The 25,952-nt window shown below is 41.2% G+C and overlaps 1 protein-coding gene across 3 annotated transcripts in view; it reads left to right on the top strand.

The window, feature by feature from the left end:
* cenpe (centromere protein E) overlaps positions 1-25,952 on the top strand; it is a 61,315-nt gene that overhangs the window by 20,712 nt on the left and 14,651 nt on the right. For all 3 annotated transcript variants that reach the window (XM_067442322.1, XM_067442323.1, XM_067442321.1), the window contains exons 22-47: positions 261-438; positions 1,662-1,807; positions 1,886-2,104; positions 2,970-3,191; positions 4,776-4,919; positions 7,018-7,185; positions 8,304-8,387; positions 8,881-8,964; positions 9,036-9,254; positions 9,955-10,176; positions 10,720-10,788; positions 10,864-10,947; positions 11,900-11,986; positions 12,192-12,332; positions 12,770-12,946; positions 13,741-13,959; positions 15,371-15,550; positions 16,988-17,152; positions 18,052-18,132; positions 20,315-20,398; positions 20,909-21,142; positions 22,460-22,615; positions 23,191-23,271; positions 23,951-24,046; positions 24,124-24,306; positions 25,225-25,434. In XM_067442322.1, the coding sequence (XP_067298423.1) occupies positions 261-438; positions 1,662-1,807; positions 1,886-2,104; positions 2,970-3,191; positions 4,776-4,919; positions 7,018-7,185; positions 8,304-8,387; positions 8,881-8,964; positions 9,036-9,254; positions 9,955-10,176; positions 10,720-10,788; positions 10,864-10,947; positions 11,900-11,986; positions 12,192-12,332; positions 12,770-12,946; positions 13,741-13,959; positions 15,371-15,550; positions 16,988-17,152; positions 18,052-18,132; positions 20,315-20,398; positions 20,909-21,142; positions 22,460-22,615; positions 23,191-23,271; positions 23,951-24,046; positions 24,124-24,306; positions 25,225-25,434 (3,933 nt within the window). The remainder of the gene's footprint in view (positions 1-260; positions 439-1,661; positions 1,808-1,885; positions 2,105-2,969; positions 3,192-4,775; positions 4,920-7,017; positions 7,186-8,303; positions 8,388-8,880; positions 8,965-9,035; positions 9,255-9,954; positions 10,177-10,719; positions 10,789-10,863; positions 10,948-11,899; positions 11,987-12,191; positions 12,333-12,769; positions 12,947-13,740; positions 13,960-15,370; positions 15,551-16,987; positions 17,153-18,051; positions 18,133-20,314; positions 20,399-20,908; positions 21,143-22,459; positions 22,616-23,190; positions 23,272-23,950; positions 24,047-24,123; positions 24,307-25,224; positions 25,435-25,952) is intronic.

Genomic DNA, 25,952 nt, shown 5'->3' with positions numbered 1-25,952 from the left:
GGGGCGGTGTGTGTGTGTGTGTGATGGGTAGGTTTAGGGGCGGTGTGTGTGTGTGTGTGATGGGTAGGTTTAGGGGCGGTGTGGGATGGGAAGGTTTAGGGGCGGTGTGTGTGTGTGTGTGTGTGATGGGTAGGTTTAGGGGCAGTGTAGGGGGATAGAATGTAGTGTTAAATCCATTTTGTCTATGGAAAGTTTTCCCACAGTTTACAAAAACCGAATGTGTGTGAGTGTTGAACCCCGAGTCATATGACTTCACTCAGGTGACCCTGACCACAGACCATGAGCGATTGGAAGCTGCGGTGAAGACGCTCCAGGACAAGCTGGAGTTGGAGAAATCTCGCTTCAAGAAGATGCAGACGGATCTTCAAAAAGAGCTCATGGGCGCCTTCGACGAGAACACCAAACTAACGGCTCTGCTGGACGGGAAAGTGCCGAAAAGTAGGTGCAGGACCTGCAGAGGGGCTTTGACTAAACGCAATCGCAAAATTCACTGTCCTGGTCTTATCAGTGATTCACAACGATCAGTTTAATGCTAATATTGAGGAGTTAGTTTCCCCAAAACATTATGCACGTTTTGAAGCAAAAAAAGCGAGTAAAGATATTGTTTAAAATAAAAATCCATATGAATCAAGAGGATACATTTTTTTTTTTTTGAAGAGACACAATCACTTTATATGACATGCGTTTTTTTAATTTTGGCTCATATTCACATAACAATGATCGATGCACTGGTCAAATATGGTGAACAGAAGCTAATCCGTGCCTGCTTCATGTGCATCATATAGACTGGGATTAAACCGCTCTCATTCATATGGGTTACTTGTGCGACGCAATAGATGGACAAAAAACCCCAACACAACTAAAAAACACGTAATTAGTGTTCTGAAGATGATGACTTGAGGGAGAGTTAATGACACAAGATTAATTTTTGGGGTCCTGTCCCTTTAAGATGCAACATACTGGTACATGCTTCTCATTTTGTCCTTCCTTTTGCACTTCATGACCCATCCTTCCCAGAAAGTGTCCAGAAAGTTTTTCATTTCATCATGATGTTTTTTTAAGTTTTCAATGCATAAAAAAGTAGCTTTTAATTTACTATATTTTATCAATAAATAAAAATGGAAGCACATTCTACACATTCTTGAACTTGAAATCAAACTAACTGAACATTTCCTGCATAACCCTGTTAATTCAGATCAGAATATCTCACATTGGCCGTTTCTGCCGACCTCTTGTGGGAAAAATAATTATATAAAATTATATTTTAACGTGATATTTAGTTCTGTATGGAGCGGATGAGCTTTTGCACTGGGTCCTAGAGTCAGGTCTTGAGTTTATCTCTTCAGATTGCATTCAGATTCACATGAGGACATTTTCTAAAATCTGTATTTTGTTTTTGTTTGTTGGTCATTTTTAGTGTTTTCAGTTTCTATGTGTACTGAAGCATTCCATTCATTCCTAAGGGGGTCAAATGATAAGGATTTGTTGCTTTTTTACTTTATCCACAACTCCTTGTATCAAGTCAATGTTTGTGGTTCAAGTGCGTTAAAAGTCCAAAGGTGGTCTTGGACCACTTCGATGATCACCGTTGTAGAGTTCTGGGTCATAATGACCCGAGGGAAGGATGAGGGTTTGTTACTTTTGATGTTCCTCCTTCACAGATCTGACTGATAATCTAGTGTTGGAGAAGACTGTGTGTGACTTGCGTAAGGAGCTCGATCAGAGTCGCGAGATGGAGCGCCGTCTGCAGAGTAAGATGGAGGAGTTGGAGACGCTTCCTGTGAAAGTGGAGGAGTTGCAGACACAGGTTAGAGACGCTGCATCCGGTCTCTTACTAGCTTTTGCTTTGCATGTCTAAATGTCCTCCATTATGGTTAATCGTCAGGTGTGCTGTCTGTCGGAAGAGCTGCGTTCGGTCCGAGAAGAGCGAGATGCTTTGATGAAAGGTCCGCAAGAGCTGCTGAAGATGGAGAGCGATCTGGTGGATGCTCAGCTGAAGGAAGCAGAACTGACCCAACATCTGACGGAGACTTCAGAGCGGCTCCAGAACCTCACGCAGGAGAACCACACACTGCTCTCATCACTAGAGGAGGCCATGCAGAAGGTGCACACACACACACACACACACACACACTCCCACTGACTACCACACCGAGACCTTTGTTCATCTTCATGATCTTTTTCGATGAAAGTAGAGTCGACTAGTCGCTGAGGACGTCATTAATTAACAAATAGGAACCCTGAATCTTGAGCTGAAACGCGAACATTGTGCCCAGGACAGCGATGGCATATGACGCATCACTGCCCATAAGGTTATTGGTCCTACATCACAGCTTCTGTATCAGTCCTTTTGTCTTATGGTCGTTATATTTCTCACATTTTTCTGAATAAGATACAGCTAAAGCAGCACAATAAAGATTGCGTTTATATGAATTGTGTGTAAGTTAGTTCTACCTGCCAGCGTCTCTGCTAATAGTGAAGCTGGGAGTTTGTTATCAAGAAATATATGCAAGAACGTTTCAGTTTCTAAGCTATTTTACTGATAAATCACAGAACAGTGTTGTTACATTTCTGCTACTTAATGGTTTTGTGGGGCGCGCGATCTCCACGTGATGCACGATCGTGTGTGCGTTGCAATGCAGCACACATTAGTTTAGCGTGATGATTAACTTACGTGTACAATAAGCCTGCATTCTCCTGATCAATTTTGAGCATCAGATGGTAATCAAACATGTCTTGTGGAGAGCATTTATTTGTCATTTTTAACTGTTGAAAACGGAGCCTGTGTGTCAGGAAATTGCTTATCCTGTTGCGCCCTCTATAGGCCAGCGACTAGTCGACGTCAAGCTTAAAGTGTCATGACAGAGATTCGGTCCCTCCATGTTCTGAAAATGAATGAAAGTCACACAAGCGTGAATTATTGCTTTGTGTGTGAAGTGCCCCTTTAACGCTGTTCTCCTCACGGTCAGTCTCTGCAGTTGAGCTCTGAGCTGGAGTGTGTCAGCGGAGAGAGAGACGCTCTTCTGTCGGAGCAGATGGAGCGAGTCCAGAGAGAGCCGGATGAGACGGAGAACCTGCGCCGCACCATCAACTCCATCTCTGAAGAGCGAGAGCAGCTGCAGGAGATCCTACAGGGCCTGAGAGACGAGAGGGACCAGCTCAAGAGGGACCTGGAGGAAAACGTGGAGATGGTGAGCGTGCGTTACACAGAAATACACATCTCAGTAGTTCAACGATCACCCGTTTATCTAGCCTTCGTGCTCTGGGACAAACGACAACCACGCTTCGAGGGACTTCATAATAGTAGTTCCCTTTTCTTTTTGGTAAACAGTCATGTGTAATCTTGAACAATATTCAGCACAGAGGTGTACATATGCACAAATACATTTTTTAATGTCTTAAACTTAAAGGTCCCGTTTTTCGTGTGTTTGTGAAGCTTTGATTGTGTTTACAGTGTGCAATATAACATGAGTTCATTTCGCGTGTAAAATTTTTTATTTTTCACACAATTGACTTATCTGTGCAGCGCTGTTTCCTCTGTCCTATAAACGGCCTGATGATTTCCGTGTTCTCTGAAGTCCCTCCTTCAGGAATACGTAACGAGTTCTGATTGGGCCAGCGCTTCCCGCGCTGTGATTGGACAGCAACTTAGCGCACTTTGCCTGGAAAGGTCCCGCCTCTTACCATAACGGGGCGATGCTCGCGCTGAATGCGCTCTTCTCCACTCGGGAGAGCAACGAGACCACGCCCCCGATTTTGCATATTCTTGTGGGCGGAGCTTTAGTCAACAAACGGTTCTAGTGACGTCATCACAGCAGGAAGTGCAGCGCTGTAGTCCAAACCGGCCGCTCGCTGTAGGCTTTGAAAGGGAACTTCTGTTAAATAAAATATCTCGCTTGGCATTGAACTTTGAGCTTTATAATTGTACAGGTATTATTTATGCTCTAACAGCAACATTACACACTAACTAAAGTTTGAAAGATGGAATCGCGAAGAAACCTGTATTCGTTTCTTTGTTCTGCTGAACACAAAAGAAGATATTTGGAAGAATGTTTGTAACAAAGCAACCATTCACTACCATGAATGGTTTTCCCCCGACTATGGTAGTCAATGGTTGCTCGATCTGCTTGGTTACAAACATTTTTCCAAATATCATCTTTTGTGTTCTGCAGAAGAAAGAAACTCACACAGGTTTGGAATAACATGAGGGTGGGTACATGATGATGACACTGCAATTAAATGCTGCTCTTATTTAGTATTCTTGTCTTGTTTCCAGTCCAAATATCTAAATATTCTTAAATCAAGATGCATTTACTAGATCAGTAAAATGATATAAGATATTTTTTCTTGTTTTCTGGGGAAAATTACTCAAAATGAAGAGAGTTTTTGCTTAAAACAGGCAAAATGATCTGCCAATGGGGTGAGAAAAATAATCTTATTTCTGTTTGGGATGAAAACAAGATTTCAAACAGAAATCAGATTATTTTTCTCACCCCATTGGCAGATCATTTTGCCTGTTTTAAGCAAAAACTCTCTTCATTTAGATTTTATTTTTAAGAAAAAATAATCGTTTTACTCATCTAGTAAATGCGTCTTGATTTAAGAATTGTTAGATATTTAGACTGGAAACAAGACAAAATTACTGAGTAAGAAGAGCATTTTTTGCAGGGCAGCATTTTTATTTGTGGGTGAACTATCCCTTTAACACACGCCTGCCGCCAGGTCTCACGTGTTGATCTCAGACCCGATTAAATGCTTTGCTTTGTTCACGTCAGATGATTGAGACTCAAGCAGAGCTGAGAGATGCTCAGGAGAAGGTGAAGGAACTTCAGGGAGAAATACACAATCTGGAGTCACATCCAGTTCAGACGGTCATGCATGAGGAGGACCAGAAGAGCAAAGATGAGCTGCAAGATCAGGTCAGTTACAGCTCTTTTTATTTATTTGTTTGAAGATGTGGAGTTTGTTTTGTTTTGTTTTTGTGCCGCATTGTTTCCCAATGATTTTTTCCCTTCGTCACCTTCACAGCAATGTGATTTTATCATTCCCTAAAAGTCTAGACTGTGAACCTGGACCACAAAACCAGTCATAAGGGTCATTTAAAAAAAAAAAAAAACATTTATTGAGATGTATAGATAATCTGAAAGCTATATAAATAATCTTTCCAGCGATGTGTGGTTTGATAGGACAATATTTGGAAAATCTGGAATCTGAGAGTGATTTAAAGTTTTAAATCTCCTTTAAAGTTGTCCAAATGAAGTCCTCAGCAATGCAAATTACTACTAATAATACATTTATGATATATTTATGGTAGGACATCTGCTAAATATCCTCATGGAACATGATCTTAATATCCTAATGATTTTTGGCATAAAAGAAAAATGTATAATTTTGACCCTTATAATGTATTGTTAGCTATTCCCAGAGATATACCCGCGAGACACATGACTGGTGTTGAGCTCCAGGGTCACGTTTATGATGCACATTGTGGTAATATGCTGTCTACTGCAGTATGTGCTAATATTAAAGTTATGAACAGCTCAAGAGAGCATGTGCAAAAAAAAAAAGGTGTTTCTGAGTTTCTATCTTGCAGTTCTGAGAAAAAAGTCAGAATTGCAAGTAAGTCGCAATTTTCTTTTAAGATATTTAGTGGCTGAAACGAGCTTCCATACGAATGCTGTTTCATTTTACTTTTATTTTCTTCACTTCCTATTTTTGGCCATTACTTTACCCCCTTTCACACTGCACGTCGGACCCGCAATATTCCCGGAGCATTGCCGGGTCGCCTTCTGTGTGAAAGCACCACGTCCCGGAATTGATTACGAACTGAACCCGGGTCGGGGCTCTAGTAACATTGCGGGGTTCGATCCGGGACGAGCGCTGTGTGAACAAAAGCCGAAACTAATGCCGCAGCGTGTGTGTAGTTATCGTGCGACTCTTAGAGCTTGTTTCTTCAATAACACAACCCTGCAGTGCCAGAAGAGCTCATCGGTGTTTTAAACGCAGAGAGTGTTCGGATACAAAAGAAACTAAAATTAAACGAGCAGAAATGAGCGCAAACTGGACACAAGTCGAGACCACGGAGCTCCTTACTATCCGCGCTGAAGCTGAGATCGCTCGCCGTTATACGTCACGTCAGGATGTCACGTGTCAGCTCGACCCGGGACCGTTACGGGTTGTGTGTGAGCGCACATATTACGGTATTTCGCTGGCAGTGAGAATGGACCAAATCTAGCGGCCCGGGAACAAATGCCGGGTCGCATTATCCGTGTATTTGCTGGAATCACAGTGTGAAAGGGGCTTAACTGAATACCCCTTGAGCCGCACGATTGTGATGCATACATGCCTGACTGCATTGTGCCGAGTGTAAAGTTTGGTGGAGGGGGGATTATGGCGTGAGATTGTTTTTCAGATGTTGGGATTGGGCCCTTAGTTCCAGTGAAAGAAACTCTAAATGCTTCAAGACATTTTGGACAATTTCATGCTCCCAACTTTGTGGGAACAGTTTGGGAACATTCCTGTCCCAGCATGACTGCGCTCCAGTGCACAAAGCGTCGCTCCATAAAGACATGGATGAGGAGTTTGGTGTGGAGGAACTGGACTTGCCTGCACAGAGTCCTGAGCTCAACCCGATAGAACAGCTTTGGGATGAATTAGAGCGGAGACTGAGAGCCAGGCCTTCTCGTCCAACATCAGTGCCTGGCCTCACAAATGAGCTTCTAGAAGAATGGGCAAAAATCCCCATAAACACACTCCTAAACCTTGAGGAATACCCTTTTGGGGATATAGTGTATATCATAAAGAACTTGCAATGTGATTAAGATTTTAGCAATATTGCCCACCCTTATTTGTGTTCAATGTTAACCATGATTGTGTGTTTTCCCTTTTTTGAGTTGCCATCCAGGGTTGTGCAGTTTAACATTTATCATGACTGGCGAAATGTGAAGCTCTCTTCCTAAATGAATGCATCCACACACGGCTGATCTCGGTGTTAAAGCGCGTCCTGTTTGTTTGCAGATAAAGCAGCTGACAGAAGAGAAGGAGCGACTGCTGTCCGAGACATCATCGGACCGCCACGAGCTGTCTGAGGCGATGGAGAAAACGAAAGCAAATCTCACATCCGTAATGGAGGAGAGAGATCAGCTTCAGGAGAGACTACAGCGTCTGGAAGAGAAGAATGAGATGGTGAGAGACTCAGCTTCACTCCTTAATACTCTACACATGTAGTAAGAGGAGTGCTAGCAGTGCGTCCCATTGGTGTGGTGGGCTCACACTGCAAAAATGCTGTTCTTACTTAGTATTTCTGTCTTGTTTCTAGTCTAAATATCTAAAAATTCTTAAAACAAGAAGCATTTACTAGTCAAGCAAAAGTAATTGTCTTGTTTTGGGAAAAAATAACTCAAAATGAAGAGAGTTTTTGCCCCACTGGCAGATTATTTATCTTATTTTAAGCAAAAACTCTCTTCATTTTGAGTTATTTTTTCCCAAAACAAGACAATTACTTTTGCTTGTTATAGTGAGGATTTATGTCGCTGCATTTATTGTTCATTATTCCTCTCAAACTTAAAATGTCATAAAGACATCGTAAAAATAACTAATCGAGTTTCTAATCCGAACCCAAGTCTTCTGAAGAGACGAGCGACGGCTTATGATGAACCGATTTACTCTTACTGTAGTAAACACGGACGCTCGGATGATTGAGAAACAACACGAGAGTTAAAGCAGAATTAGAGTTAAAGATGAACTGAACATTTACAGTTTGAGACTAGCGTTCATTCTGACGATTAGAGCTGTGACGGAGAACATTGATCATCTGAAGCACACACACACTCCTCAAAGTCAAAGCACAAACACCATTTAAATCACCAGAACACATTTAGTTTCAGTAGTATGATTGTTCAAAGCATTTAGATGGTTTATTCTTATATGTATAGTGCATTAATAGCAGGAGAGGCGGGATGCGATGAGCACCGGGAGAGAATGAGCAATGCCTGAGAAGTGCTGGGAGTTTCAGTGACATTATTACATTAAATGACTATATATAATGTTGAATATAATATATAATGATGCAATGGGAGCATATTTGTGGGTCCTAATAATAATAACAATACACAAATAATAATAATTATATTTAATAATAATAAAAATGTAGTAAAAAAAAGTCTTGTTAAAATATCGGGACACATCGTATCGTGAGTATTGAATTGTGACACGAGTGTGTTGTTACACCCCTAGAAACGCTGGCTAGTTTTGTGATGTAGGAATATCTGTAAAGCAGGTTTAAAGGAAGTGTTTTGTTTTAGATGCTGCAGGTTCAGTCCGAGCTCCAGGAGCAGCAGCAACGTTTGACTCAAGAACAGCATGATTCCAGCGCTCTGCTTCAGCAGGTGTGTGTGTGTGTGTGGGCATGTTTTTGTGACATATGAGGACACAAATGTGTATAATGCCATGGGTATGACACAGGTATTACAGGAGAGGGTGAAATATGAGGACATTACCCATGGCCCCACTTTACAAAAGGCTTATAAATCACACAGGAGGAGTTTTTATGAGAAAGTAAAAATGCAGAATGTTTCCTGTGATGGATAGGTTTAGGGGCTGTGTGTGTGTGTGTGTGATGGGTAGGTTTAGGGGCAGTGTGTGTGTGATGGGTAGGTTTAGGGGCTGTGTGTGTGTGTGATGGGTAGGTTTAGGGGCAGTGTGTGTGTGATGGGTAGGTTTAGGGGCTGTGTGTGTGTGTGATGGGTAGGTTTAGGGGCAGTGTAAGGGGATAGAAAATACGGTTTGTACAGTAAAAAAACATTACACCTATGGAATGTCCCCATATGTCACAAAAACAAACGTGTGTGTGTTAATCTGATGGTGTTACGTGTTCTGCAGATCCACACACAAAAGGAAGAGCTTGAGACTTTAACCAAGCAGAGGAACCAGCTGACATTGGAGCTTCAAGAGTCATCTGCACAGGTGGAGATCTGACACTCAGCTCTGATGTCACAGCATCTTGACACATGTGGCTAAATTTGCTATTTCGTCAGGTGTGCTGTCTGTCGGAAGAGCTGCGTTCGGTCCGAGAAGAGCGAGATGCTTTGATGAAAGATCCGGATGAGCTGCTGAAGATGGAGAGCGATCTGGTGGATGCTCAGCTGAAGGAAGCAGAACTGACCCAACATCTGACGGAGACTTCAGAGCGGCTCCAGAACCTCACGCAGGAGAACCACACACTGCTCGCATCACTAGAGGAGGCCATGCAGAAGGTGCACACACACACTTTACACCACACACACACTCCCACTGACTACCACACCGAGACGTCCGTTCATCTTCACACACAGATGAAGATATTAGTGTTGAAATCCGATGGCTCAGAAAGGCCTTCATTGACACCAATGTCATTTCCTCTCTCAAGACCCATAAAGGCACTAAAGACGTCGTTACAAAGCCCATCTCACTACAGCGGCTCTACAATCATTGATGAAGAGGCCAGAATAGAGTTAGTGCGCAAAAACACTAAATAACGACTTATATAGTGATGGCCGATTTCAGAACAAAGCTTCGAACCGTTACGAGTCAGTGAATCGATTCATGATTCGAACTGTTATGAGTCAGTGAATCGACTCATGATTCGGATCGCCAAAGTCTTGTGATTTCAGCAGTTTGAAACGCGATCCGAATCATGAGGATTTCAACACTAATATCTTCATCTGTGTGTGAAGATGAACGGAGGTCTGACGGCTGTCCAACCACAGGAGGAATTAATAAAAGAAAAGTAGTTTGTGTGTGAAGTGACCCTTTAATGCACTTTCTCATGTCGTTCAGACACAAGACTTTTGTTCATCTTCAACACAAACCTGAGATTTTGATCCCTCCATGTTCTGAAAATGACAAAGTCAGATGAAAGTGAATAATTGCTTTGTGTGTGAAGTGCCCCTTTGACGCTGTTCTCCTCATGGTCAGTCTCTGCAGTTGAGCTCTGAGCTGGAGTGTGTCAGCGGAGAGAGAGACGCTCTTCTGTCGGAGCAGATGGAGCGAGTCCAGAGAGAGCCGGATGAGACGGAGAACCTGCGCCGCACCATCAACTCCATCTCTGAAGAGCGAGAGCAGCTGCAGGAGATCCTACAGGGCCTGAGAGACGAGAGGGACCAGCTCAAGAGGGACCTGGAGGACACTAATGGGATGGTAAATACTGAATTCAGCTTTTAAATTAAAATATAAACATTAAAGAGGACCTACACTGATCAGGCGTGACCTGTGAATAGCACTGATGATCTCTTCATCTCCTGTTAGTGGGTGGGATATATTAGGCAGCAAGTGAACATTTAGTCCTCAGAGTTGATGTGTGTGAAGCAGGAGAAATGGGCAAGCGTAAGGATTTGAGCGAGTTTGGCCAGATTGTGACGGCTAGACGACTGGGTCAGAGCATCTCCAAAACTGCAGCTCTTGTGGGCTGTTCCCGGTCTGCAGTGGTCAGTATCTATCAAAAGTGCTCCAAGGAAGGACCAGTGGAGAACCGGCCACAGGGTCATGGGCGGCCAAGGCTCATTGATGACCGTGGGGAGCGAAGGCTGGCCCGTGGGGTCCGATCAAACAGACGAGCTACTGGAGCTCAAACTGCTCCAGAAGTTAATGCTGGTTCTGATAGAAAGCTGTGTAAAATCTATTACGCCTATGGAGAGTCCATGTAAACCACATAAACCAATTGTGCATTTGTGTGTGTTTCAGCTCATGCAGGTTCAGCAGGAGCGCAGCGGCCCGCAGACGGACACACATCAGGATGAACTCCTCCAGCGGGTAGGCTGAGACCTTCACCAACACCTCTTACTGATGATCATGATGCTTTAATAATGAGTGGATTTATTCTCACAGATCCAGATGCTTAAAGAAGAGCTGGATGCTGTGACTGAGGAGAAGAGCCAGTTAAAGTCTGACCTGCAGGAGAATGTCGAAATGGTGAGATGGAAATGAGTCGTCATGAAAACGGCATTGGGGTTTTTGACAGAGTCTCTCCTGCTCATTAATCTGCTCATAACTCCAGTAATCAGTGTAATATTCCTCCAGTGTAGATCATCTGTTCTCTCTGTGAATATATAGTAAAGTGTGATTTATTCCTGATCATCATTACTGCAGTCTTCAGAGTCACATGATCACTAATCACTCTAATATGAGGATCTGATGATCAACACTAGTCATCTCACGGGTATATCTGTAGCCAATAATACATTATAAGGGTCAAAATTATCTTTTTTTTTATGCCAGAAATCATTAGGATATTAAGATCATCCTCCATGAAGATATTGTGTTAATGTCCTACCATAAATATAGCATAAATGTATTATTAGTAGTGATATGCATTGCTAAGGACTTCATCTGGAGAACTTTAAAGGAGATTTCCTCAATATTTAGATTTATTAGCACCCTCAGATTCCAGATTTTCAGATACTGTCCTATCCTAACAAACCATACATCAATGGAAAGATTATTCAGATTTCAGATCTGAATCCCAATAAATAAATAAAAAGACCCTTACTATGTGACTGGTCCAGGTTCAAGTATTATGATTTGCTGCTCAAGACATATTTGATTTATGAATACAGAAAACCGTTCAGCTTTGTGGAAACATGGTTTCTTTGAATAGCATCTATTTTAAATAGAATCTTTTGTAATATTACAAATGTCACTTTTGATCAACTTAATGCATCCTTGCTAAGTAAAAGATTTTAAATGGTAGTGTAAACCGGCTGCGAAAAAGATGATTGTCCTTGTTTATAAGCAGAAGTGAGTGCAGTGCATTCTGGTCATGAAGTGTCTGTGCAGCTGATCCAGATTGGGCTGACTTTTCTATATCTTGGGATCTTCTTGCATTTGTTCCTTGTATTAAATATCTCATCTTTTTCAAATGCAGATGATTGAAAATCAGGATGAGCTGAGAGGAGCTCTTGAGAAGGTGAAGGCTCTTCAGAGCACCATACAGGAGCTGCAGTCTCAGCAGGTGGGCTATGTTTTTTTACTACGTGGTCGACATTCAGGCAGTAATGTTGTCAAAAGTATCGACCTCGATACCACATCGATACTGAAATGTTAAAAACGTGACGCTTTGAGCGCTGTTGAGCTGTAACTTTTGACAACACTAACAGGCAGACGCACCCTCACATGTTTAGCTTTACTAATGGCTGTGATTTTCATTATTGGTCCAGACTGAGAGCAGAAGTGACTCTGAGATGGAGGAGATGAGGGCCAGCGTCTCCTCGCTGATGGAGGAGCGAGACCAGCTCCGGCTGACCCTTCAGACCCTCCGAGACGAGCTGAGGAGAGAGCAGCAGGAGAGAGAGCTGACGGTACCACACACCGCAGAGCATTCTGGGTTCAAGTCTGAAATCAAGGACTTAAGATATTTTTCGTTGTTTTCTTAAAAATAAAATCAAAATGAAGTGAGTTTTTGCTTAAAACAGGCAAAATGATCTGCCAATGGGGTGAGAAAAATAATCTTGGTTCTGATTGAAATCTGGTTTCCGTCCCAAACAGAAATAAGATTACTTCTCTCACCCCATTGGCTGATCAGTTTGCCTGTTTTAAGCAAAAACTCACTTCATTTTGATATTTTTCCCCAGAAAACAAGCAAAAATATCTTGTAAAACGACATGTAGTAAATTTATCTTTATTTCAGAATATTTAGATCTTTTGGACTGAAAAAGAAAAAATACTATATAAGAAGAGCTTTTTTTTGCAGTGGGGTGTTGTGTGCTGGTTTTAATAACGTGTTCCGTTGGTTCAGATGACCGAGCTGCGGTCCGAGCTCCAGTGTGTGTGTGCCGAGAGAGACCGTGTGTCCTCTGAAAGAAGCGGAGAGCTGGAGCGGATGAGCTCTGTGACTGAGGAGCGGGATCGGCTTCTGGAGACTCCACAGCGGCTCGCGGACGAGAGAGAAGAGCTCGAGAGAGACCGGCTCATGGTGAGACAATCTTCAGCTCAAAGCTTCTCCGTTCAAACACAGAGCTCGACATTAAGCATGTTCATGTAAATCGGTCATTCACTTGCCAGAGTAAAAAAATTGCTTTTCTGGAAGTGTTTTTTGTGTTGTAAATGATTTATTCTGAAGCAATATTCTCACCAGTTTTCAATCAGCTTTGGGGTATTTAAATATGCATATTTTTGATATTTAGGGCTTTCTTTTCTAGGGTTACAAGTCATCCAAAAATATTTTTAATGATATTCGGGTCACTTGAAATAAAGATGACGCAGGACAAAATGCGAATGTATACGGCAAAATGAGTTTTGGAATATGCTATACGCTGTTTCTCGCGTGCATGTTTATGCCGTGTATATGACACGCTCATTGGTAGGAGGGTCCGTGCGTATAATACGCCATAAAGCGCATATGCACGCTAAAAATACATTCCAGGGCGGGATTTTTGTTGGGAATTTGGGGGAGAGTTTATATGTTATAAATATAAAAACTTCATGTTGAATGTTTAGCTCAGTTTCTCAGTGTCTCGTGTTGAGATTTCTCCTCGAGAGGCTGCGGAGCGTCAACAGCGCCACCTTTAGTTCATTATATATTACACTATTATCCACTATCCATCGCCACTTACACTAAACTAATGATCATTCTTGCTTTTGTTGATTCGCTAGTTATTTTTTGTTATGGCCGTTTTAATCCGCTTGTCCGTCGGGCCAGTAAAATCCTTTCACTCAGCCTTTAAAAAAGCCCTGAAATGTAACGCTCCGTTCTGCCATGATTGGCAGCTGGTCCAGGTGCGAGAGCAGCTGCAGTCGGCCTGTGCTGAGAGAGACCATCTGCTGGCGGAGAAGGCTGAGAGCGATCTGGAGAAGACGACTCTGGAGGAGATGCAGAGCAGCCTGACCACGGTCAGTGAGGAGAGAGAGCAGCTCCTGGACATCCTGACACTCATCCGAGAGGAAAAGAACCAGCTGAGGAGAGACCTGGAGGAGAAGGACCAAACCGTGAGTTGCTCTGCAGTCTACGATTGAGTCTTAAAGTTAAACTTAATTTATGTTTGAACACTTCACAACCTTCAAGTGGAGTTTAGTGTCATTCAGATCAAATCATCCGGTCAGTGCAGTTAGTCAATAGTATTGCAGTTAAATTGATGTATTCCAATGAACTTGGGACACTGTACTAATAGTGAATAAAAACAGAATGATGTGGAAGTTTCAAATTTCAATAGTTTACTCAGAATACAACATAGATGACGAAATAAAAATAAGTTGATTTTAAATTTCATGGCATCAAAACGCATCAAAAAAAGTTGTGCCGTGGCCATGTTTCCCCCTGTGTGGCGTCCCCTCTTCTGTTTATATCAGTCTGCAAACATCTGGGGACTGAGGAGACGAGCTGCTCAAATTTAGAAATGTTGGCCCATTCTTATCTAATACAGGCTTCTAGCTGCTCAACTGTCTTAGGTCTTCTTTATCACTTGTTCCTCTTTATGATGCGGAAAATGTTTTCTATGGGTGAAAGATCTGGACTGAGATTCACGGCAATGTTTTCTGGAAGTATTCCTGAGCCCATGTTGTGATGTCCATTACAGTAGCATTCCTGTGTGTGCTGCAGTGCCGTCTAAGGGCTGAAGATCACGGGCATCCAGTTTGGTTTTGACCCTTGACCCTTACTCACAGAGACTGTTCCAGATTCTCTGGATCTTCGTATGATGATATGCACTGTAGATGATGATAACTTCAAATTCTTTGCAATTTTTCTCAGAGAAACTCCTTTGTGATATTGCTCAACTGTTGCTACAGGTTCAACCCGACGCTCTGGTGGAGTTAAATAGTTTGTAATAGGTGCTCTTGGGAAAGGGAAAAGTCCAATGTCAAAAAAGCCAGGTCCAAGGAACTCAGTCAGTTGAGCTCCACTATTGTCCGCCGCAGCATTGGGGGAATTGGTGATCCTCTGCCCATCTTGGCTTCTGAGAGACACTGCCACTCTGAGAGGCTCTTTTATACCCAATCATGTTGACAATTGACCTAATAAGTTGCAAATTTGTCCTCCAGCTGTTCCTTATATGCACATTTAACTTTTCCGGCCTCTTATTGCTGCCTGTCCCAACTTTTTTGGAATGTGTAGCTCTCATGAAATCCAAAATGAGCCGCTTTTTGGCATGACATTTCAAATGTTGAAAGTGAGACATTTTGAAATGTTATCTCTATTCTATTGTGAATAAAATAAGTTTGAGATTTGTAAATTATTGTGAATTATTATTATTGTACTTTTTTTAAATTCACAATTTGTACAGTGTCCCAATTTTTTAATAAACCAGATTTGTAGATATTATTTAAATATTCTACTCTATTGTTTCGGTTAAATCATCCTAAAGGGGTCAGGAAACTCAGTCTCTTTTCTTTCTCCCATCAGGTTCTGCAGCTGCGTGAAGAGCTCCAGTCGTCTTCTGAGAGAGCCAGAGAGAAGATGGAGACGCTCGAGGCTAACGTTAGCGCTCTGACTGAAGAGAAAGATCGGCTGCAGGAGTCTCTGCAGGCTGCCATAGATGAGAGAGATCAGCTCCGGAGAGAAATTCTGGAGAAGAGTGAGATGGTGAGACACACACTCGTATAGTGTATTAAAGGGTAACCCCTCTCCTTCCTCATGTCATCTCAAACCTGTCAGACCTTCATCATCTACAGACACAGATGAAGATAGTTCTGATGAACTCCCAGAGCTCTCTGACCTCTCCATAGACAACATGAACACTTAAGGGCCAAAAAGGAAGTAAAGACACTGTTAAAATAGCCCATGTGACTCGAGTGGTTCAGCCTTAATGTCACCATCCCACAGGTGGGACGCCTGCTGCTAATCATCATAAATTAGGTGTCATTCTAAAAGCTTACGAACTCAAAATTCATCCTGTGAAAACCATTTTGAAATCAGACTTTGTTACCATGGAAACGACACTTGGATTTCTTCTAGCAGGCTCCTCCCACTAATGGGCGGGATCATGTTTCATATTACCAAATGTATTTAGACTACTTTATAATGAGTGTTTTCTAATCTTGACAAAACACACATCGTCGGAAAGGTCAGAGTGTCAAGGTTCCATATTTGGTGACCTTTTTGTGATGGAAGTGATATTTGGACAGAAAAATGCATTAAAAAAAAAAAACAATCAGTGGAATGTGGATGACACCCGGTGGCTGTTTTTGGTACAGCGCCTAAACACAAGTTAATTTGTGATATCAACTTCAAATTTGGAACACAACTTGATTAGACATATGACTTTGATTTTAGAGTTAATTTTTATGTAAAATATAGAACGCCGGCTCTCCATTGGCTTATGCTGATCACGTGATGCGTGTGGTGATGCAATGTAAACTGCATAGGAGGCGAGATTGTAGAATAAAGTCGGTATTTTAGTTTGTTTTTGCACAATCTGTGTGTCTGAAGATGAACGAAGGGCCTACAGGTTTGGAACGACATGAGGGAGAGGAATTACTCATCTTTAACCCTTTAAATTAACTGTATGTAAGAGATGTATTTCAATGAATCAAAATGGTCCTGATTTGTCACTAGACGTTAAGAAGTCATGTTAATCTCAGACACTTCTATCACTGACAGCAGTCGTCCGGCAGGATATTGTCATTATAAAGTTGTTGTTGCAGCTCAGCTGATGTTGATGATGTCATGTTGTGTTTTGGCCGCCTGAAGCTCCGCCCTCCACCTATCGACCAATCAGGAGTCAGTAGTGTTTGGGGTTGCCAGATCTGCTTGTTACCACAGCTGCAGATCTACAAACGTTCTGCTGATCCTGCAGCCAATCTGGCAACCTCGAGTCAGGGGGAGGGGGGATACACCGCTCTACAGTCATTTAAAGGGATTGCAGTACCAGTTTTGGCCACAACACACACACACACTTCCTTAAATACTGAATCCTTTAATAAATAAATGTTATTTGATATGTAGATGCTATGTTACTTCTAAAGGGGAGCATCAGACTAAAGTGTTTATGAAGCTTCATGATCTCGATGTGATTGACAGATGGTGCTGTTGAGGCAGGAGCTGCTTTCTGCCTGTGCCGAGAGAGACCGTCTGATGGCAGAGCGAGCGAGAGAAACGGCGTGCAACCAATCAGGCGCTTCCTGCAGTATGACATCACTGAGCGAGGGCGGAGACCTTCAGGAGATCCTACAGGGCGTCAGAGAGGTAACGCCACTGAAGTTAAAGGGACAGTTCACCAAAAATAAAAATTCTGTCTTCATTTCTTCTCGTATGTCTAGTGTTGTTTTTGGCAGCCTGTTTTAATTTTACTTTTAGTGTAGTCTCTGTGTCAAGCTGTCATTTTAGTTTGTATTAGTTTGTCACATTCATACTCTTTAGTCTAGTCAAGTTTCAGTCGACTAAAAGTCTGAGCATTTTAGTCTTATTTTAGTCAGAATTATCCATTTTCGTCTTGATTTAGTCGACAAAAACTGATGACATTTTAGTCTAGTTTTAGTCAATGGAAATTAATAAAGTATTAAATAATAACAATAATGCGACTAAACGAGACGAAATAACGTTGTGTCTCTTTCTGGTCAACGAAAATTAAGAGATATTTTAACATATATTTTATTTTGTAAACCACATTTAGTCTTGTTTTTATTCGTCAGCAATATTGCATTATACATTTAGTTATAGCCATCGTCATATGAACAGCATTTACGTTTCGTCTTGTTTTCGTCATGTGATAAAGGTTCGTTGACGATGATATTTAGTCATAATTTTCGTTGATGAAAGCAACACTACGCATGTCTGAATGAATCGCTTCCCAAACAAGAACGGATGTGGGCGGGGCTTGATCGTGTCTGTGGGGAATTGATTGGATGGCTGTGTTTTGCTATTGGCTGATCTCATGTGACTGACAGGTGGCCCCGCCCTCATCATCAGAGAAGAGATTAAGTTATTCTGACTCAAGATTACCAGGAACATGATTTCAAAAATATATAAATCATTTAGAATAAACACTGCAATATTTGATGGTGACTATTTTCTTACCCTGATGTGTAGTGTGGCTCTCTAAATGAATGCATGAAGTGTTTTCTCATTAAAATCTCTCTCTTCAGCTGATCCAGAGCCAAGGAGAGCTCAAGCAGAAGAAACCTCAGGAGTCTGATCCGCTGAGTCAGAAAGCTCAGCTTGAGCAGGTACAGAACGGGTCATTTTACACTGAAATAAATGCTTTTCTTATTTAGTATTTTTTTGTTTCCAGTCCAAATATCTAAATATTCTTAAAGCTCCACTGTGTGATATTTTCCCCCATCTAGCGGTGTAAAGGTATATGACCATCCAGTGAATATTAGTTTCTGTTCCTCTCAATTCCGATTTCGTTTTTACTCCTACGGTGGCTGATTTAGTCCAAGATTAACACGGCTTCCAGTTCGACCCATAGACCGTAAAAAAATATGGACGACTCGACATCATCCGTTTCCGCTTGGCAGATTTGAAGCTTTCAGGCGGCCTTGCACGGCGCGGACATCTTGGGACCGAGTCTGCGCAGTAGCGATTTCGGGACCGGAGTTGCGCAGTAGAGCGCAGGAAGTACAGTCGCGATATCTAAAGCCCGCCCACACTCTCGCAGATGCAGAACAATTAATTATGTTGGTGTGAAATAAACAGTTATGGAAATGTAGACATTAAAGCTAAAGCTCCAATCTGCTCACAAAAATTTCGAAAAAAAGTCCGTTAGTGCCTCAGTGACAACTTCACTCAGAGAAGCCGTCAGTCTCAGCTGTCAATCATGACGTCACACACCCCGTTTTTATAGCGTCAGATAACTAACTCAAACTAAACTTATTTTTAAAACGAACACCTGAAATGAAATCATCGTGATGATAACTGCCTTCAGTGACATAAACTAACTTTGGGGGGAAAATATTTGAAGTGTAATTTTATTATTTAGTTTGCCTCGCGTCCATTAGAAAACACAGAGGGGCGGCTATACTGGGACCGGCCACCGGGGGGCGATCGAGGCGCGAAAGCTTCAGTAAATGAGAGGGAGACTGCAGGCTTGGTTCGACCTCGTCCATGAGTGCCATCGAGTGTTAAACGCGAAAGGCGAAGCTTGAATTTACGGGTATGTCCCTCTTTGGCTAATGTACTTTCAAGATGGAGGAGCAACATGGTGACCGGCATTCGAACCCCTCACCCGTATGTGTTTCCAACGGCATATTATAAACTTACGAGAATACTTTATTACTCGAAAGAAGTAAATATACATTAATGAGCATATTTTTGAAAGAAGTGTTTTTAGCTAAAAATAAACTTAGTTACACAGTGTAGCTTTAACTCAAGATGCATTTACTAGATAAGTAAAATGACATTGATATTTTTCACCAGAAAACAAGAAAATATATCTTAAGTGATCTGCCAATGGGGTGAGAAAAATAATCTTATTTCTGTTCGGGACGGAAACAAGAAACAAGATTTCAATCAGAAATAAGATTATTTTTCTCACCCCATTGGCAGATCATTTTGCCTGTTTCAAGCAAAAACTCTCTTCATTTTAAGATATTTTTTCTTGTTTTGTTAAAAATAATATCATGTCATTTTACTTACATAGTAAATGCATCTTGATTTAAAGGGTTACTTCTGCGATTAGCATAAGGCTTTGTATCAGTAGAAACCCTGGAGTATATTCAAATGATCGTGCTTCAATTAATAATAATTTAATTATAAATATTATCATCATAAATAATATACTCCTTAAATGTAAATATATTTTTTAACTAGTATTAAATGAATACTACTAGTAATATAAGTTTGAGATGTTGCTGATCTGATTATTCATAGCAGCAACATAGAAGTAATAGTAGAGATTTGACCTTTCTTTACTATAAATCATTTAGTCACAAAACTGTTCTCTCGAGCAAATAAGCGTTTTGTCAAGCGTGTGGCTGTTTGATAGCTGTATGTGTACTTATAGTACATTGTTGCTGAACTGTTAATAATAACTTTATGACTTTATGTCATATGACTTTTTGCAAATTTGTTTATTCATTTAGAGAATGATATCGTAATATATCGTGGATGATTTTCTTGCAATATATCGGTATCGTGATGCATCGTTATCGTGGGCAAAATATCGTGAGTTATCCTGTGATTCCCACCCCTAATTTCTACTACATTAATGACCCAGTTTAAATACAGATTCATCTTCCCAACGCTGAAGTACCCCTTTAAGAATTGTTAGATATTGAGACTAGAAACAAGACAAAATTACTGAGTAAGAAGAGCATTTTTTGCAGTGTACCATCACATCATGTTGAGAATGGCTGAATGGAGAGCCGGTTTTCCCGTTCCTCATGTTGTGTGTTTTCTCTGGTTTAGATCGGAGCTCTGACGGAGGAGCTGGAGTCTCTGAGGAAGCTGAGGGATGTGCTCCGGGCGGACCTGCAGGAGGCAGCCGCGACTGTGAGGACGGCTACACCATTCATCGCATTTTAAGCTTATTTTTGTCTTGTTTCTAGTCACAATATCAAAAAATTCTTACATTAAGAAACATTTACTAGATATGTAAAAAAATGATTGTCTTGTTTTGGGAAAAAGTAACTCAAAATTAAGAGTTTTTGCTTAAAATAAGATAAATAATCTGCCAATGGGGTGAGAAAAATGTTTTAAGCAAAAACTCTCTTCATTTTGAGCATTTTCCCAAAACAAGACAATTACTTTTGCTTGTCTAGTAAATGTTTCTTAATGTAGGGATTTTTAGATATTTAGACCAGAAACAAGACAAAAATACTGAGTAAGAAGAGCATTTTTTGCAGTGTACCCTTTTTGATAGAATAATCGTGATTTTATAATTTTGAGTAAAATATTCATTATTATCAATTTAACCATTACCGTGCAGCCCTAACCGTGAGGCTTCCTGTCATCGCTGAGCTCCTCAACACCACTGACTGTTGTTTTCATTCTCTCCTGCAGTCTAAAATGTACCAGGATTTACTGCATGTGACCAAGCAGGAGCTGAAGCAGCAGCAGAAAGAGAAGGCAGAGCTGATGGAGGAAAGTGCAGCGAAAGAGTCCCGGCTCGGCTCAGAGATCCAGAACCTCCAGACAGTCCTCCGCTCGCTCACAGAAGAGAAGGATGAGATGGTGAAGAGAGCGAGGGAGGAGGGAGAGAGACTGAGAGACGATCTGCAGAAGAGCGAGCAGACGGTAGGCGTGTTAATCGGCTCATTTCACACGGCTCCAGACTAACTTCAGAATCAGGGCTCGATGTTAAGCATGTTCATGTGCTTCTCCTTCGGTCATTCACTTGTCCAAGTAAAACATTTGCTTGTCTAGAATTGTTTTTTGTGTGTATTATTATTTATTCTCACCAGTGTTCTGTCAGCTTTGGCATATTTAAATCTGCATATTTGTGATATTTTTACCTTTTATAAAGGGCATTTCCCCGTAATCCTATTAAATATACGCTATGCTTCAGGTTTCATATTATATTCTTAAATTTGATCAACACATTAAATTAAAATAAGACACTATAGGGCTGTTACAATCACATTAAATAATTTACACTGAAAAATTACAACTGCATTAAATAATGATATGATTTTTGAATAATCATACAAGTTGGAAAGTGTTTAAACATGAAACTAAACCACCAGTAGGTGGCAGCAGGTGAGTCTTAATGAGTGAGTCATTGAGTCGATTCATTCGAAAGCTGAATCATTCAAGAATGAGGCAGTCAGTTATGAACAGGTCATTGAATTTTTGTTTCAACCGATTCATTCAAACACTGAATCATTCAGTAATATTTTCGCTGCTGTAATAGAACAAAAACTCAATAAGTGATTAATGTGAATTAATAGTTTATGGCGCTGTCATATGAAATCAGTGTCATTTTCAGTCATGATGGTGTTCAGGAAAACACACTCTTGGTTGTGTGATGTTGTTTAACTGTATCATATGTTATAAATATAAAATGTTGAATGTTTAGCTCAGTTTCTCAGTGTCTCGTGTTGTGATTTCTCCTCGAGAGGCTGCGGAGCGTCAACAGCGCCACCTTCAGTTCATTATATATTACACTATTGTCCACTATCCACTTACACTAAACGACTGCTGAATCATTCTTGCATTTTGGTGATTCGCTAGTTATTATTTTTTGTTATTGCCATTTTAATCCGCTTGTCTAATCGGGTTAGTAAAATTCTCTTTCAGTGGTCCCAGACAAGCGTTAATGTCGAGCCCTTAGAAAGCACTGGCACTGGAGGAAAATGTTAATTTTGAAAATGAGGAAAATCATTTAATAATAAAATTGCTGTTGTTTTGCATTGTTAATAAGCGCAGTTACTAATATTGTTTGTTTATTGGAAATTTAACAGTGAGGCACTGAGCTTGAGAACTTTTTAGTTGTTAATAAGTTTATTTTATTACATGTGCCATAGTGGTTCTATAGCAGGAAATAAAGGATGCAAAATGGCACCCTTTGGTCACAGTCTGCTCGTTTCCTAAAGTAATCCGTTGTTTCTGCAGATAAGCCGTCTGAATGAGGAGCTCCGGTCTCTCAGCGGTGTGAGCGATCAACTGGAGAACGAGAAGACTCACGCTGAGCAGATCCTTCAGTCTTTAAGAGACGTCACAAGAGAGAAGGATGAACTCCGCGGAGAGCTGGAGGAAAAGCTGGAGAAGGTGAGCGCTTAATGCACCTCACTCTACACATTGGGTCTGATCTCAATCAATCAACTTTATTTATATCGCGCTTTTCCAATGCCGATTGTGTCAGAGCAGCTTCAGTGTTAAACAGGACAATACTGCAGCAGAATTAGATTGGGCTGTACAGTCGTTCTGGAGTAAACAGTGATGTTATCAGCTTATTTTAATTTATCATAGAGAGACAATGTTGGCAGATCAGTATTATAGTTTATAGAATTAAATAAAACCTCATTTATTAATTTTATTTGTATATTTAGTTGAATAACTTTGATCATAATGTTAGTGTCCGCAACTGAGCAAGCCAAGCCAAAGGCGACCAAAGGAACCGAAACTCCATCAGGGCATGATGGAGAAAAATAAACCTTAGAGAAACCAGACTCAGTTCTCCTCTGGCCTATTAACACACAGCGGAGGATTATTATTCTGGACACCGCACAGCTCAGAAATCATATTAGATCGAAATATTCAACATTTCTGGGTGTCACGCAATAGACGGGTTAGTTGAATATCAGTGTAAGCGACGTTAACACTGCTGTCGTTCTCCACCTCAGCTCACACACATCGAGTCCAAGGCCGAGCAGCTGGAGAAGCAGAAGATCCTGCTGGAGTCTGAAGTCCATTCTCTGAGTCAGGTGTGTGTATGGGTCATAATCAGATCTACACTCATCATTTACTCTCCCTCATGTCATTCCAAACCCATAGGCCTTTGGTTAATATTTGAAACCAAAATAAGATGTTTTTAATGAAACCGTAAGGTTTGCACTAACGCGTGACGCTCTCTCAAGTTTCTGTGTTCCTATATGTGATGCACACTGTGTTTATATGTAAATTAAACAGCTTTTTGTAGGATCTCCTAATATTAAACGGCACACAGTTTCTGCCAGTCTCTTGTTAATCTGGAGTATCTATAGAGTAGTGTTGATCCTTCATATCTCACAAGAGTCTTTAGTTTATCATATTTATAAAAGACAGATACACTGAACCGATTCTTTCTGAGAACAGCTGAGCTCGTGGAGGCGGGTAGTGGGCGGAGCTAAAGACACACATTATATGCACTTATGCGACGAATGCACCAAATTTTTTAGCAGAAATGATTTAGAAATGAGTTTAGCCTCAGAAGCTGACACGTCGAAATAAACAAATGATTCCTTATGACCTTTTTGGGTTGAAGTTTTGCTAACCTGGACTTTTACTGGAAGGACAGAAACCTCAGGTTTCAGAGTCTTATGGGTTTGGAGCAACAGGAAGTAAACAACCAGATTAAACTTTCCCTTTTAACCTTGTTTGTAAAGCAGTGTCATTGTGTTTCAGTCTCTCACTGAGGTGAACGTTAGCCTGTCTTCAGATCAGAGTAACTTGCGGGTCAAGCACAGATCTGAGATGGCCGCGTCTGATGAGAAGCTGCAGGTAAATGCTGACGTCTGAAACGTTTGGTGTTCGTGTGAACTTTTCGAGAGTCTGACGTGATGCTTTTCCGTGTGAAGGCGGCCTTTGCGAGGCTCCAGCTGGTCATTGATCATCCCACGGATGCTTTATCTGAGGTGAATCGTGAAGAATGGGCTGTGCTCTATCAGCTGGTCCAGTTCATTCCTGTGGCTCAGAGAAACGTCTACGCCACGCACACCAAGAAAACGACTGCGCTGAACAACGTGCTGATCAATATTGCGGTAAGAGTCAGCAGAGACTAGGGGTGTCACGATTCTCCAAATCTTCGATTACATTTTTGATTCTAAGGTCACGATTCGATTCTCTTTTTTTTTCTTCCTCTTTTTGTTTAAAGCACAGGCTGCTATGCCATTTTTAGACTTGACTTTTAAGCAATATAATATCTGACCTTTGTTCGCAATGTTCCACACTACATTGTCAAATTTAAAACATTTATTAACAACATAATGTAGCAATAACTTATAGCTTCAGTCATTTGTAAACTGAAGACGTCGTTACAAAGCCCATCTCACTACAGTGGTACTACAATCGTTTTATGAAGCAGCGAGCATTCGTTTTTGTGTGCACAACTTGTATAGTGATGGCCGATTTCAAAACAAAGCTTCGAACCGTTATGAGTCAGTGAATCGATTCATGATTCGGATCGCGTGTCAAACTGAATCGAGACTTTGGCGATCCGAATCATGAATCGATTCACTGAGTCATTACGGTTCGAAGCTTTGTTCTGAAATCGGCCATCACTATATAAGTCGTTATTTAGTGTTTTTGCGCACTAACTCTATTCTGGCCTCTTCATCAATGATTGTAGAGCCGCTGTAGTGAGATGGGCTTTGTAACGACGTCTTTAGTGCCTTTATGGGTCTTGAGAGAGGAAATGACATTGGTGTCAATGAAGGCCTTTCTGAGCCATCGGATTTCAACACTAATATCTTCATCTGTGTGTGAAGATGAGCGGAGGTCTGACGGCTGGCCAACCACATGAGGGTAAATAATTATTGACAGATTTTTAATTTTTGGGTGAACTAACCCTTTCATTTTGGTCGATTTCGATTTAAAATCGCGACACCCTTAGCAGAGAGGCGATCATTTGAGCATCTGATCAGTGTGTGTTTGGCCTAACTGAGGTAAACCCGTTATAGGAGGCGTATCGGAGACTGGCGCAGCGCTGTAAGACACACTTTGAGATGGAGGTTCAGCGGGACACGTCCGCGTTTGAGGAGTCTCGACTGCAGGACCTGCTCGTCCTCATGGCTCAGGCTCCAGCACAGGCTTCACTTCAGGAAGACTTCCAGCAGGTCTGGGATCAGAGACTGGCGCATCTGTTGGAAAGACGTCAACAGTACCTGCAGGTATGATCACGGTCTTTGTTTGGCCTGTCATATTAACTACACAGGGTTCCCACGTGGTCTCTTGCATTTCAAAAATAAAGTTTTTAGGGCTTAAAAAGTTTTAAAGGGTTATTTCACCCTCTTGAAGCATCCAAAATACATTTGGGTCCAAAAATAACAAAAACTACGACTTTATTCAGCATTGGCTTCTCTTTCGGGTTTGTGTTCAATCCTCAAATAAAGATTCAAACGGTTATAATTCGGATGCTGAAATCACGTGACATTGGTGATCCGAATCAAGAATCAATTCGCTGATTCATAACCGTTTGAATCTTTATTTGAGGATTGAACACAATCAAGTTTTATAGTTCTTTCTTTCGCTAGTCTAACTATATTTCACTGCATTACAACTACAAATGAGTAATTCTGCGTGTCCTTTGTGTTTATTTATTTTATTCCGTGATAGGTCTTACATTTTTTATAATGGTCCTAAAAAGGTCTTAAAGTCTTAAATTTGACTTGGTGAAACCTGCAGAAAC

Source organism: Pseudorasbora parva, chromosome 4, assembly GCF_024679245.1.
Source record: "Pseudorasbora parva isolate DD20220531a chromosome 4, ASM2467924v1, whole genome shotgun sequence".
Lineage (NCBI taxonomy): Eukaryota > Metazoa > Chordata > Actinopteri > Cypriniformes > Gobionidae > Pseudorasbora > Pseudorasbora parva.
Note: the sequence above shows the minus strand (reverse complement) of the source record. Positions and strands in the feature narration are given on the sequence as shown.